The following is a 15,514-nucleotide window of genomic DNA, read 5'->3' as shown; positions in this document are numbered from 1 at the left end:
CCTTGACCAAGACTCACCCGTCCCTGAAGCGCAGCGGAGAGGCGAGTGTGGAAGGACTCCTGAACCAGCTTGTCCTGGAGCACCTGCAGCTGGCGCCTCTGCAGTGGGGTGAGTACCCGCCAGCCGCCCATTGATTCTGGGTGGATGTGCTCCTTTTCTCCAAATGCACAAACAAGGTCTTGGGGGGTGTGGCCAGGCACCCCAGATGTGGGTGGGTGCTGAAGGTCATCACGGGAAACCTTGGGGGAAAAAGACGGGCTCCCCATGCTGCGCCGGCACCTCTGCGTGGGGGCATCTTTGTTCACCTGGGCGGGCAGCTCGGCACTCAGGTGACAGTGCAGACATGAGAAGGGCTCAGTGCCCGTCAAAACAGGTGCAGCAGGCGGATCTCGGCCTCCGTCTTGACTTGCACTTGCTGTAGAGTGGGCTGCCTTCTGAAATGGCAGTTGACTGTGTCTGGCTGAGCGTGTGCTCTGCAACTGTTTCCAGAACTGAGAGTGGCTTGGGATGGCAGAAGAGAACAGGGTGTGGTGAACCCCTTGTTTTCACCCCACTCACCACGACGATGTGTGGACAGCTTTTCATGCTGTTTGTGCGGAAAAATGTTTGTTTTGTAAATGCCTCAACTCAATGTTGTGTTCAACCCCAAGAGAACTCCATTACTGGACACTTAGCACAGTTTATTTGACGGCTTCTTCTTGTTGCACCTGGGAACTTCCACCCTACACTGTGCCTTTCTAAATTGAACTCAAAAATATTTTGCTGAGAAACGAGCTTAGTATTTCTATTGAAGTGAGAATCTTTATTCTCTGGAAATTATTTAATCAGCTCATCTATTTTGGATCTGCTGCAGACAGTCAGTTGTAAGCATATATATCCCCTTTCTTCCTCTTCTTTACCCAAGAGGTCATTGTGAATGAGTAACTCCTCTTTGATCCAGGATCCAGTTCATTAATAAGCTTGTTCTGCCCCTTTCATGGGCTAGAGACACATGGAAATGATTCCAGTGGCATGAGGAGAAAGCAAGCCTTTCTCCTTGCACTCCACCAGCCCCCTTCAGCCTGGAGACCCCCTCGTCCCGCCCGCAGACCCCCTGGTCCTGCAGAGGCTGCCTCCTGGCCCCTCATAGGTGAACGCTGTTGGGACCAGGTGGGCACCGTCGTGGCGGCTGTGGGTTTGCATTTTACACTCGGGCCCCTTCTGTGGACTCTTCCTCCTCTCTGAGCCCGCCTGAGTGGCAGGAAGGAAAGGCCTGGTGTTCCTGCAGAGGGTTTCACTGTTTGGTTCTCTGGAGGCTTCCCTGTAGCCCAGCCACTTTTCTAGGTGGAAATGTCCTATCTGTCTCCTGATGACCTGGGCACAGTCAGCTGTGTCGCTGGACTCAGACAGCTGAGCCAGGGAAGACACCTGGGTCCCCCTGGCTGTGGGGTGGGGTCAAGCCCAGGGGGACTAGCTGTATTTTATCTATTACCGAAGGAGATTCCACCAGGCAGCTATGCAGGACTTTCATGGGGCAAGTGAGCGAAGGGAGGGCCACAGGCAGAACAGGGTGCCAAGAGCAGAGAGCAGAGTGACCTGGGGTGGGGAGGTAGACAGCAGGTGGGCTCCTCCCTTCTGTCTTAGGGTCGGCAGCCCTAACCCCAGGTAAGGGTTTTTGAGATGGCTTGGGGGCCTTTGTTTGGTTGGATGACCAGCGGGGCACCTAGGAGCAGAGCCCTGGGGGAGAAGTTCTGATGGTACAAGGCTGAACGGGGAGAAGTCCCTGCAGTCTGGAAACGATGCCCTTCCCAGGGCACGGACTGCCCTTGGCACTGTTCTAGGTAGGCCCTAAGGGTAAGGAGGGTTCTAGAATTGGAGCGGCACAGGACAGAGAAAAGGGAAGGACCTCAGACTGCTGAGCATCTCCTGTCCCGGGCATTTTGCATAAGAGCTGCCATGCACTACTTGCCACAGTCCTATGAGTGAGGTTTTCTCCATCATTTACAAACAGGGAGACTGAGGCTCAGAGACTGGCACTTGCCCCAGGGGCTCCAGAGTGAACAGAGCTGGGAGCACTGCGTTACGGGCCACTAGGTCTCCACCAACCAGGGATGAACCGGTCCTGCCTGAATACTGGTGGGGCGGCTGGAAGAAGCCCGGGCAATTTGGGAATTTCAGATGAAGAAAAGCTTTAGTCCTTAATGATCATAAAGGTCCTTTCTGTTCATTTTGGCCTCTCCCCTGGGTGTACTAAGAACACCCTTTAAAAATTGACAATAGTGGGGAAATTAGAGAGAACAGTGGACAATTAGAGCCAAGACTAGGAAGTTGGTTTGGCCCCGGGATGCCTCTCAGCACAGAACAGCCTGGAAGCTGCACATGCCTGTGTGGGCAGAGATGCCTGCCGGGAGGCGTGAAGGCTCTGGGTCGGCCTCAGCCCCCTGCTGCGTTACATGCTGCTTCCATTTCTTGCCCTAATTTTCTTCCCCTTTTTGTACTAGTTCGTTTTCTGTTCCTTATAGCAGAATACCTGAAACTGGGTAATTTATAAAGAAATGTATTTCTTATAGAGGCTGCAAAGTCCCAGGTCAAGGAGCTATGTCTGATGAGGGCCTTCTTGCTGCCGGGGACTCTGCAGAGTGCCCAGGTGGTGCTGGGCATCACATGGCAAGGGAGCTGAGCGTGCTCATGTGCTAGCTCGGATCCCTCTTCCTCTTCTTATAAAGTTACCATTTTCATGCCCATGAGAACCCAGTCATCCATCAGCACATTAATCCTTGAAAGGATTAATCCATTCCTGAGGGCAGAGCCCTCATGACCCAGTCACCAATTAAAGGCTCCAGCTCCCAACACTGCCACACTGGGGATTAAGTTTCGACATGAGTTTTGGAGGAGACATTCAATCTGTAGCACCCTTTTTTCATAGGGAGGCTCAGGGAGTTCTTTTGGAAATGTAGTTCGGTTCCATGGCCTCTCAGAATCAGGCAGCCCTGGACTCAGGTCCCAGCTCTATCATGCGTTAGCTATGTGACCTTCGACGCATCACTTTACCTCTTGGAGCCTGAGTTTCTTCTTTATGGAACGGGGTGGTGTCTGCTGTGCAAGTTGCTCCAGGGATTACATGAGATGGTGTCTATCACGTGCTCAGTGCAGCCCCTGCCTCCATGCACTATTGTTTCCAGACCCGCATCTGTCTCCTCGTCACCCTCCTACCGCCTGTGCTGACTCCCTTTCCCCATAGGTATCGTGGGCCAGTGGTGGGACCAGGCCTGCGCAGATGCCTACTGGGCCCCCACAGCCGGGCTCAGTGCAGGGTGAGAGGTGACATTTCATTGACGTTGTTGACCTTGTTTCACTGCAGCCTCTGGGGAAACAGGTAGGGGGACGGGGTGAGAGAGAAGAGCCATGGTTTTCACTGCACTCTTGTCTGAAAGCAAAGACCTTTCATGGTGCTTCAGTCCCCTCTGTGGTGTAGTAGAGGCTTTTGGTGGAGCCAGGGGACCTGGATGTACGTTTCGGTCCTGCTGCGTGCTGCATCAGGGATGCCCCCTGAGCCTCCATTTCCCCATCTCAGGGCGGCATGGACCTCTCCCATGGCGACCTCACATATTGCTCTGAGGCTCAGAATCAAAGTGAAATGACATTTGTAAATGTGTCTGGCACACCATAAATCCCTACCGCCTGCAAAGCAAAGATTTATTATAATCACTTCTGTTTTAAAAGCTACAGTCTTTTATGCGATATTTCTGTTATTCCTGGAAGATCAGCCCAGTTCCAGGAGCCATATACCCGAGCCCTGGTGTGAAAACTCACAAGGGGCTCTCCGTGAATCTGTGGCATTCATCCTCAACACCCCCTTGCCCACCCCAGGGACTGGGCAGCACGTGGACCCCCTTCCTGGCATCCATGCATGGTGGGGCCGCCTCCAGACAGAGGCCCAGGCAGGCGCTCTTCAGTCTGGGGGACAGCAAGGAGAGGGGTGAGGCCCTGCGGTGTGGAGTGTGGCCCATGGCATTAAGAGGTTGTTACATGTTTTTCTTGCTTTCAGTAAATCGGAATTGGCCCAGGAGCTGCCGTCCTTTACTGTCTCTTCTTGGAGAATTTGAGAAGGTGGTTTTGAGGTCTCGCTTGCATGGCATAGAAAGATGGTTAGCAGTTGGGAGGCCACCTCTTTGTCTCATAACTAAAGAAGGGTGGGCTTGCCTTTGTTAGGGTAGTGGTTTGAGACGCAGCACTTCGGACATCTGAGGACAGTCGCCAGATGTGGCTGAGTGACTTCATCATGAGGCCAGAGCAGGTCTATTTGCTAGTTTGGAGGACATAATAATTCCCACTTCACCAGGTGGTTAGGCAGCTCAGGTGGTATAGAGGGTGGATGGGAGGTGGGGGTGCTTACCACATGTGATGCTCTGTACATGAGTGTTGAGTGAACCAATTGGCAGTCAGATCTATTTTTGTTAAATTATTAAGGTTCGAACAGAAAACACAGCTGGATCTAAAGGAATTTTGGTTCCCTAAAAAGGCTAATAAAAATGAAGTTCAACTTGTCTTAATATATTCTATCAGGCGAAAGAAACAAATTCCCCAGGGAGGGATAGTCAGCTGCTGCCACACCTGGAGTGAGCCTGTGGACAATCTGTCCTGCCAGAGGCCACCGGGAGGAACCTCGGGAGGGAAGGAGGCTGCTTCTGCAGCACCAGGCCGTTTCTTCCCCAGGCTTGCTTTTTCTGTTTGGTAATTGGTAGTGTTTGGGTTGTCGTGGGCACAGAGGCATGTTGGCAAATAATGTGAATATTAATCCCTTTATCCTGGAGGAAATGCATGGCTTTTAAAAAACAGTGCTAAGATCTGCAAGGCATTTCTGCCTTCAGGAGGTGAGCCTGTCCCTGTGGGAGCCCTGACAGCGAGCAGCCCAGCCGTGCGCTTTCAGTTGCCGGCGACACCTGCCAAGGCCAGGGCCTAGCACGACAGTGTGGAACCATTTCCAGAAACGGGGCATGATATTTTCCTGTTTGCAGTGTCACAGTTTATCTCACTATTATCATATCTGGCTGTTTCCAGTGAACATGTTAATACATGTAAATTTCGGTTCGATTTTCTGACTAGACAAGTTTTCTAGTTAGGCGTTACTCCTAGGTCAAAGGCTATGAACCTTTTGAGGGATCTTGAGATGTTTATTCATCACGTGGGCATGTGACTCTGAATCGTGATGTGGACGTTGTTGGAACTTGGATTTCCAAGGTGATCTTCCGAGGGGACACAGGACACTCAGGCTTCCCGTGTGAGGAGGGTGGGGAATGCAGGGATGGTCTGGGTTGGGTCAAGTCCTTAAACCTTAAACGGGACCCCAGCACATTCTTGAGACTTTGCAAGTCACAGGGCATAGGAGCTGAACTGGGCAGCAGGGGTCATGGTGACTCCAGCCCCCTCCCCAATGCTACAGCTGGATCTGTGAGCCCCAGTGGGGCAAGGGTCTTGCCATGGCCACCAGGGCATCCATTTCCACTCCTACTGCATTCCACCACTTAAGAGGCCCTTGGCATCTTTGCTTTGCTTGGGAACCATGGCTATGCCGGCCGCCTGCACACCTGGGTTGGTCTCTGACTGCAGCAAGATCACGGTGGAAGCCTGCGGGGACCTTGTCAGCTGAGTTGAATGGCATCTCTTCCCAGAGCAGCCGTGTGGGGGTTTCCATTTCTGAGCAGAGTCTCCTCTTTGAGCATTGTTTGGGATCACACATTTATATGTCTGTGTATATGCAAAGAGAGGGAGAACAGGCACCTCGCCCTGTGACTCATAGTTCAGGCCCTTGGGATGTGGAGGAACAAGCAGACGCAGACCCCATGGAATGATCTTGGCTTCGAATCCCACAGACCTGCTTCTGGTCTCAAGTTTGCTGTGTTTTGCCAAGTTGGCCGAGTGCCCTGAGCAGTCACTTATGCTCTGAGCTCTGGTTCTCTGTGAAGCACTGTGACTCAGCCACCATGCAGGGATGCCGGCAGAGTGAAACAAGCTAATACAAATAATTCCTTGCCATATAACCAGTGCTCACAAATCGAGCATTGAAAATCTCCCTGGTTTCTTTCTCTGTCTTTCTCTCTCCTCATTCCCTTGAGGAACTCCAGGCTAGGAGAGGAGGTGCCTGGTGTAGGACAGCAGCGCCAACACAGGGGCCTGGGGAGAGCCTGCAGGGGCCAGAGCAGCCTGATCCTGCAGACAGAGGGCATTTGGGAGGAGGGGAGATGGCTCTGAAGGGAAGGGGCTGGGATGGTGTTGTGGAGGAGGGAGCTCTCAGTTGGGTTGGAGGGATGGGTGATTGGGTTGAGTTTACCAGTGTTTACCATCTGGACAGGGACAGTTGGAGAGTTCAGACCTTGGCTAGCCAGCCACAGCGTGGCAGTGCATGAGAAAAGGGTGAGGTTTGTCTGCCCCTCACTCTGACTGCATCCTGCGCCCGTCTTCAGGCCCACTGGGGGCAGGTGTGGTGCGGGATCCGCATCCCAGGACACAGCCCAGGCAGCTCCCCTCCAGTCCTGCACAGTGGAATCCAGGTCTCAGACTCACCCACTCCTCACCCCCAGCCAGGGCTTTGGGGCTGCCACGTTCCCTGCATCCCACCCCCCATGACCTGGGCTCCCCTCACCATTCTTCCAGAGTCCCCTCCAACGACAAACTGAGGCTGCAGCTCCCTAGAAGCCCCCATGGCCTGAGGGAGTTTCTATCACACCCGTAGGCCGCCATGCCAGGCCGGGCCCTCGTTCCCTGGCAGACCCAGTATCCCCCGCTTTGGCCTGGCCTGACTGATTCTTTCTCTGACTTAGAGCAGGCTCACTAATTCAATTCAAAAAGGAAAAACGTTCTTCTTTAGTTTTTGACTTTTTGAATTTGTATATAGTTTTGAGACAGGCTCCTGCTTATTGCCCAGGCTGGAATGCAGTGGTGCAGTCATAGCTCACCGCATCCTTGACCTCCTGGGCTCAGCGATCCTCCCGCTTCGACCACACCCAACTAATTTTTGTATTTGTTATTCGTATTTGTTAATTTTTGTAGAGATGGAGTCTCCCTATGTTGCCCAGGCTGGTCTTGAACTCCTGGCCTCAAGCGATCCTTCTGCTTTGGCCTCTCAAAGTGCTGGGAGTTCAGGTGCGAGCTAACAGGCCCAGCCTCTAATTTCAAAGCAACTGTTTCACAGTACAGGTCACCTGCTGGGCCAGGCATGAGGTCTTTATGTTGTTATTTCCGAGCTCTCCACAGCCCTGAAGGCTGAGGTTCTCCCGTATAGAGGAGGAACTTGAACTCAGCGCAGCTGGTCTCCTCCAGCACTGCACAGGTGGGAGGGAACATCCCCAGGTTCAAATATGAGTTCCTGCCCCCAGAATCTGAACCTCCCACCAGAATCTGAACCTCCCACCAGAATCTGAACCTCCCACCAGAATCTGAACCTCCCACCAGAATCTGAACCTCCCACTGGATCACTTCATGAAAGGAATATATCCTCATGGTAGAAGATGAGAGAAAATCAGAAAACATAGATAAAAAATAGCCTTTCTCTATCCCCAAAACAACCTCTAATTCATTTTTGTGCATTCCCAAGTCTTTTTGCTACTTTCCAATTCTAATTTTGTCCATAGGGATGATCATACTGTATTTATACTTCTGTGTCCCTTTTTATGCTTGACAAAAGTATAAGCATTTCCCATGTTATAAACATGTCTCGCACATATTGTTAAGGGCTGAACTATATTTTATCAAATGAATACAAGATAATTTAATACTTGTTCTATTGTTGAACATTTAGATTGCTTCAAAACATTTGCTATTATAAAAGTTATATGTAGTGGTTTTCTCGTAGAGCCTTTTCTGTGTTTTGGGGCGATTCCCTCAGCGTGGATTCTCAGAAGTTATTAATATTTTATGGGATCTTGGCAGAGAGCAAAGCCGTCAACTTTCTTGTGTGATGATGACAGCGGTTGCATGGCTCGGACTGGCATGGAGTCAGCGCTGAGCCGACTGGGGTCTCGGCGCAGCCTCCGCCACATCCTTGTGCTGAGTCTTGACTTCAGCTGGTGGTCAAGTCCTGTGAACTTGGGTTTCCCTCTTTGTAAAGTGGAGATGCTCAGTGGAGGTTTGAGGAAACCCCGGGAGCCCAGCACAGAGCCTGTTCCTCAGGCTCATAGAGGCGGGCGTGCTCTTTAGGGAGCTGTGCTGTGGGTGCTGATGCCAGACTTCGGGCAGTGGGGGACTACTGGAATCTCCCTGCTTCTGGGGCCTGAATCCTGGAGTGAGTGTGTTCCTGCTGCAGAGGGTCTGATGGCAAGGCAGGAGGCAGAGGGCAGGGCTGGGCCAGGAGCAGAGCCATGCTCACAACTGGACCCCGAGTCTGCACATCGGGCTGGAGCTCCCGAGACCCCTCCGTCTCAGTCCATGAACAGTCCTGGAAAGGGTGTGCTGCTCCCATCCTCCAGGTAGGAAGAGCAGGAGGCAGGGCTGGGCCTTTCTGTGCCTGCTGCAGAAACCCAGCGTGCTCCCTGACTGTCTATTTTGAGGACCATCTTCCAGGCGTTTCCATAGAGACCCGGTCATGGTGACTAATGGGGCTAAGCGTTTGCCATGCGGATTTGAGTGTCCCACGACTGTGCCACCCTCCGCCTGCCTCTTCCACTGCTAGCACTTTCCTCTTTATAGCTCTTTGTATTTTCTCAGATGCATCAATGATTGGTCTGTGCTGTCTTTCATAGCCATCCAGTGAATACAGATTAGGTTTTAGCCACATTAAGGAGTGGATATTTTCAGTACACATTCTCCAAATAATCACCAAGCAAATCCCATCATGAGCTCCAGTTCTGGAGCTGTGATGTGAAGGTTGCACATGTGGGAATGAGGGGAACACCAGCCTGGGAGGCAGAGCAGCCACCTGAAGGCTTGTGTGCGGGACAGTCCTCTGCCTTATCTCAGGGAGATGTGGTGCTGTCATATTTGGGGAGCATGGCTGAAGGTCCAAACTCTTCATGACTAGGAGAGTACAGCGGACAGCAGATACAAAGGCCTGGAAGAGTGAGGTGGGGATGGACATGGTTTGTGGGGACAAATGACTGCCGTTGATGGAGCCTGGAACCACAGAGAAGATGGGTGGGCTGGTAAGGAGAGGGAGGTGAGGCTGGGGGCCTAAGGTTGCATGGAGGATGTTGATTGATTGATTGATCCATCCATTCATTCAATAAACATCTGTTGATCACTACTCTGCACCAGGCACTGTCCTCAGTGCTGGGCACCCAAAAATAAACTCAGTCCTTGCCTTAGGGCCTCTCTCAGTCTAATGAGGGCTGGGGTTCCAGATCAGTCAGCAGGTTGTTTACACAGATCCTGGTATTTGCCGGCCTCAGAGCTTGTGCAGACGTCCTAGAAGCGGAGGCAAGAGACAGACTAGAGCCTGATCCCCAGCTGCTGCCTTCCCAGGAAGAAGTCCTGGGATTCATGGGGATGTGGCTCAGAAGCCGTGGGCCTCCCTGGGGACAGACCACCTGGAGCAGGCTGTGGATCCCCTGGTGTCTGGGTATTGCTGCTTCCATCTGAACAGCACCTTCTGCCCTGAACCAGCTCCATTCAGGAGTCTGGAGCCCATGGTGCCAGCAGCCAGAGCTCTGCCTGGTGCCTCTGAGACTGAGCTGCACCCTGGTGCTTTCTGGGGCTTTGCAGAGAGACGTGTCCCTACACTGAGAACGTGCCCTTTCATCAAATTGTGTGACATGGACATTACGTGAGGAGCTTTGTTTATTTCTAATATGAAATGCATGTAGAATGGCTGCTGAGAGTCACTGAATACATTCAGAGCTCAGACTGCCTGGAAAAGGGAGTGAGAAAGCCAGCTCCTACCAGCCAGACAGTAGGATGGCCATACCGATGGTGGCAGTGAGTGCCCCAGGCCACCCTGGCAGCTGGGCTTGCCCGCCGGCCCTCTGCCTCCTTCCCAGGTAGCTTAGCAACAGCACCGGCAGTGGATTTTCCCAGCACAGCCCACATCTCCAAACATCTGCTCCGGGCCAGTGTTAGTCAGTACTTCTGAGGCCTGTGGAGGAGTCCCCGTCCACTGGGGCAGGTGAATTGGGTGGTTTTGGTGACTCTGAGGGCCTGGTCTGCCTGAGTTGAGAGCCACTTCCTGGGGACCATGACGGCTTGTGGCAACTGGCCTGAGGCCCAGTTTGCCCGGCAGTGGGTGTGGGGGACGAAAGCATGCCCCAGTTGGCTTCTCTGGGCATGGGTTGACAAAGAGGATTGTTTGTTTTTCTTTACAAAAGTAGTTACCTTCTTTTTGAAGGGGGAAAAAGATGAAAGCAATCTATATTCAGAGGAAAAGCCCCAGCTCCTAATCCCCTATTTGGAGAGGCCCCTGCTCACAGGCCCCTGCTGTTCCGTCTGTGGACGTGGCTGCTGCGTTTCAGGCGCGGTCTCCATGATGCTTTCTGCATCCTCGCGGCAACCCTGGAGGAGGTTGCTGTGACATCCCTCATGTGGATGGGAAATGCGGCAGCCCCAGGGTGGCCTCGTCCCATCTGAACCCGGGCAGTCTGGATGCAGGGCCTGTCCCCACCCCACCTGCTACCTCGTCTCTCTCCTCTTCCTCCTGTCTCTTCTTTCCCCATCGTGTCTACCTTCACTGCTGAGTCTTCTATTTAGCTGCAAACATCTCTGTTTGAGATACCATTTGGGAGCCTGCTTAATGGCGATCTTGTTCTGCAAAAGAAAAACCGTTTGTGGAGCATGTACCGCACCTGTCAGGAAGGTGTAACTTCCGGCGTCCCCTCCTCTGTTTCTCCCAATTCCCCAGTGGGGTAGGCACTGACTGCTTTTGGAAGAAACCGGTGGGTGGAGAGGCTTTGCAACTGGTCCCACAGCTGCTGTCCCTGCCCCCGGTTATGCTCGTGTGGGACTCGCGGTCTCCACGGTGCTCAGGGTGACCTTCCACCTGTGGCCATGCTTGTTGTTCTCCTACCTGGAGCATTCTCGCGGCTACAGAGCCCTGAGGATCCACTTCCAAGCCTGGCCTTTGGCTCAGAAGGCCCCCCACCACCCGCAGCACCTTCCTCAGCCTTGCCTCCCTCCCCTGGGCCTGTCTGTCTTCCCTGTGACTCAGGCTCCAGGCTCCCTCAGCTGCAGTTGCTTGTCCCCATGAGCCATGCTCCCCACAGGCCTTCATACCTGCTGCTTCCCATAGTCTTATCCAGCCCTTTCCTTCCAACTCAGGTTCTTGTAGGCAGCCTGCCTTGGCCTCCCTGGCCCTATACATTTGTGCCCTGCCTGGGCCCAGCTGCGTTTCCGCCTGCGCATTTCCCCACCCCCAGCATGGTGCCTTTCTCCTTAAGGTTGTACTGTCTGCGGGCTGTGTCTTCCACTGCTGGTGGGTGCCTGAGAATGCAGAGATCCTCAGCACCTGTGGGTGCTCAGTAAGGGTTTGCTGACTCCATCAAAGAGTGAATGAGGCCGTCCTCCTCCTATCGGTCCAAGGCCAGATTTGAGCGTAGGCATAGATGTCATTCTTCCACGTTATTTAAATAGTTCCATGTTGATGTGCCCAGATGCACTGAGACAGTCCCTTCTTATTGCTTATTAATTGTTTAATTTTTCCGTTTGTAACTCTGAGGCGGGTATTCCTGGCATCTGCCTTGCGACAGCGCTGGTCAGTTCCTGAGGATCCATTCCCAGAACAGCCTTACTGGTGCAGCGTGCATGCCTGTGGCCAGCCTGGCCTTCAGGGTGGTTGACTGACCCATGCTCCTGCCGATAAGAACGGCCTGACTGTGGGTCACTCTGGATCCTCTGCAAGGCAGCAGCCAGTTCGAGAGGATGTGCGCTCCAGGCTCAGGAGAGGGAGGTGCTCACCCAGAGCCAGCACAGAATGCGGTGCCATGGTGGCTGGACTGGTGTTTGTTTGTTTCTGGGGGCCAGAGGTAGACTAGGGGTTCTGATCCTAGAGCTGGGGCTACATCTTTCTGAGCCAGGTCCCTGGAGAAAACTCTACTACAAAGGACAGGAATATGGCCTAGAACAGAAGCCAAGTGGAACAAAATGTCCCCCCAGCCCCTGGCTGCTTCCGCCTGAAGTAAGTCTCCCTGCAGGAGGCCTTCATCACCCTTGTCTGCTCCTGCGCGACACCCTCTCCCATTTACCTAGCCATTTGTCTGTCTTCTTCCCGAGACTGTGAGCTCCTTGGAAACAGTGACTCTGTCCAGGCGGGTGAGAGGAGGTGCTCTGCACGGCTTCCTGGATCCTCCTGAGCAGGGCCTGGCACTGAGGGAGAGCAAGTGCAGGGAGCAACTGGCCTACCCCTGACACTCACACACAGCCTGATGGAGGGGTGGGGGAGGGTGCCGGGGAGAAGGGGACAGTTCTGCTCAACCCAGTATGCTGGGAAGGGTCCAGCTGATGCAGTTGTGAGTGTTCACTTATTACTGTTATCCTTTTTAATGAATAATATGATCACCTATCAGTGATCAATGTATTGGCATCCTCTTTCTATCCATGAGGAAAATGAGGCTGGGAGATGCTGATGGACTGACCCAGCATTCCCAGACAAATCAGCAGTAATGTCAAGACTAGTCTTGAAGCACTATTCTGGACTTTCACTCACTTACTTTTATCCTCCAAGCATCCATTTCCCATCCCTGCCACCTACCCACCCACCTATCCAACCATCTACCCACCAACCCACTCATCCATCCATTTACCCACCAACCCATCTATCAGCCCACCCATCCTTCCATCCATCCATCCACTTATCCAACCATCTACCCACCAACCCATCTACCAGCCCACCCATCCATCCATCCACTCATCCAACTGTCTACCCACCAGCCTATCCACCAGCCCACTCATCCATCCAACCATTTACTCACCAACCATCTACCAGCCCACACATATGTCCATCCAGTCATCCAACCATTTACCACCAACCCATCTAACAGCCCACCCATCCATCCATCCACTCATCTAACCATTTACCCACCAACTCATCCACCAGCCACCTATCCATCCATCCACTTATCTAACCATTTACCCACCAACCCATCCACCAGCCCGCCTATCCATCCGTCCTCTCATCCAACCATTTACCCACCAACTCATCCACCATCCCACCCACCATCCCACCATTCATCCATCTGTCCATCCATCCATCCACCCACTCATCCAACCATTACCCACCAGCCCGTCTATCAGCCCACTCATTTATCCACAAGCCCATCCACCAGCTTATCCACCAGCCTATCCACCCACTTATCCACCAGCCTATCCACCCATCCATCAACTCATTCATCTGACCACCATCTGTCTGCTCCCACTCACCCATCCATTCATCCAGTCACCCACCAACTCATTCATCTACCTACCCATTGATCCATTCACCCACCTGTCCACTCATCAATCCAGCCACCCACCTACCCACCCACATATTTGTCCTTTCACCCAGTTGTTCACCCATCCAGCAAATTGCTATTGAACACCTTTGGTGCCGGTCTGTGCTAGACTCAGGGGGGCTGCCTCTGGGGTACCTCAGCTCGTACTCCTCCTCCTCTAGCTGCCTGCTGCTTTCTTTAAGAGACATCTCCTTTTTTTGGAAGGGTAATTTCTGCAGTCATGGGACATGGGGCCATGCCTTTCATCATTTGATTCAGACTCCAGGAAATGTAAGGTTCTAATAGTCCTCCTCGGTGTGGCATTTGGCCAACTCATGTGCTCCTAGTGCCTTCTGGCTCACCGGGCTGGGGCATCCAGCAGGAAATGAGAGACGCAGTATAAATGCCTGCAGGTGCTGAGGAAAGGGTGCTGTGAGTGCAGTTTTCAGGTTCTGAAAACAAGCTAAGGAAAGAAGTCTGAAATCTCCATAGAGTGGCAAGTAGCAAGTTATTAATCTTGATAAGCCAAGAGCTAATAAAAATGGACTCAACGTAGCATGCCCTATGCTTACCCAAGGTGGGCCCAGGTGTCCGGGTTATAACAAAACTGAGCCACAGAACACAGGCACATCTCAGCTGGCAGACTCTCACTTGTAATCAGCATAACTACCTTTACTGAGAAGTCTCTACTGCAGGGACTCTGCTGGCATTTAAATTCACTCATGTCACACAGCCCTCACACAACCTCATCAGATACATAAAACCACCCTTGTTTTACCGAGAGGGAACTTGAAAATCAGAAAGCTCATTTCATGACCACCAGCGAGTAAGTGTGGGAGTGAAGAGAGACTGCCCCACTCCCAGCACTGCCCCACTCCTCACCTCCGTCCCACTCCTCACCTCCAACATCAGTGGAAAGCCTTTCTTCTGTTGCGTGGTAGCCCCTGCAAGCCAATGCACTAAGTGTTTATTTGTTTTATTTGTTTTGCAAAGAAAAAATATGCACAAACATACTTCAGAATTTAGGAGGTACGAAAGGATATGCAATGAAAAGCAAGTCTCCTTCTCCTTAACCCCAATCGTCTCCCTGTGGGCTGCTGTTGTCCCGTTTCTGGTTGTGTCTGCAGACATAGTCTGTAAATTTCTTTTCCTTAATGGTATCCTGTGACAGCTGTTCTACCATATTTATTTATTATTATTATTTTTTCACTTAATGGTTGATCCCGGGTATAGTTCCATCGCAATCCTGTGGAACTGGCGCATTCTTTTGAACCTCTGCATCAGATGCGTCCTCATTCATTTGCTCTGTACCTTTTGATGGGCGTAGGTTGTTTCTAATGTTTTGCTGTTATAAACATGATGGCAACAAATATCCTCGTAAATACGTCATTCCTCACTGGAGTGAGTCACACTGTATGATATTTATTTCAAACTGAGCAGTCTCTTAAAAAATATCTTCTATGTTGGAACCATGCTTTAAAAGACCTTCTTCATTTGGATTACGTTTTCAAAACATTCTCCCATGTTGTCTCCTGGTACGTTCATGGTCTCATTTGGCTTACTGTTCAAATCTTTTATCTGGAATATACTAAGGTGTGAATGAGGCATGGGTCCTCCCTTTCTTTTTCTAAAAAGCCACCTCATTGTCCCCAAGTCATTTAATCCATAATCTATCTTTTCCCAATCACTTTTCTCGTATGTTTAGGGAGATTTTTGGACCCTCTTCTGTCCGTGTACCCATGAGTGAGCACTACCCTTGTAATCATTCTAGCTTTACAGTACAGTATATTTTAATATCTGCTGTAGATAGTCCTCCCTCAGTGTCTTTTTGCCTTTCTAAATTTCTACCTGTGGGTTGCATTTAATTCATTTAAAATGTCCTATTATAAATGCAGTTCTTTAAGGCTATGAATTTTCCAGTAGTCCCTGTTTCTACTCTGTTCCATGTTCTAGAATTTAATGTTTTCTTGCTTGATATTTTTTAGGCGTTCTGCAGTTAATTTATGTTTCACTTCTGTCCCAAGAGTTGTTTAAAAGATAGTTTTTAAAAAAAACTTCCTATGGTAATGACTTCGTTTTGTTTTCTTCTTTTGTTACTGCTTTCTAATGTAATGGCATTATCAGTTCAGTACTATTTTTACCACTTA

At 51.4% G+C, this 15,514-nt stretch overlaps 1 protein-coding gene across 9 annotated transcripts in view; it reads left to right on the top strand.

Moving 5' to 3' along the window:
* The window catches only part of TRAPPC9 (trafficking protein particle complex subunit 9), a 732,314-nt gene that overhangs the window by 584,041 nt on the left and 132,759 nt on the right, over positions 1–15,514 (top strand). For all 9 annotated transcript variants that reach the window (XM_077944070.1, XM_077944072.1, XM_077944069.1 and 6 more), the window contains one exon: positions 18–108. In XM_077944070.1, coding sequence (XP_077800196.1) covers positions 18–108 — 91 coding nt within the window. The remainder of the gene's footprint in view (positions 1–17; positions 109–15,514) is intronic.

This window comes from Macaca mulatta, chromosome 8, assembly GCF_049350105.2.
Source record: "Macaca mulatta isolate MMU2019108-1 chromosome 8, T2T-MMU8v2.0, whole genome shotgun sequence".
NCBI classification, from domain to species: domain Eukaryota; kingdom Metazoa; phylum Chordata; class Mammalia; order Primates; family Cercopithecidae; genus Macaca; species Macaca mulatta.
The sequence above is the reverse complement of the archived record's forward strand: the minus strand, read 5'-3'. Positions and strand labels throughout refer to the sequence as shown.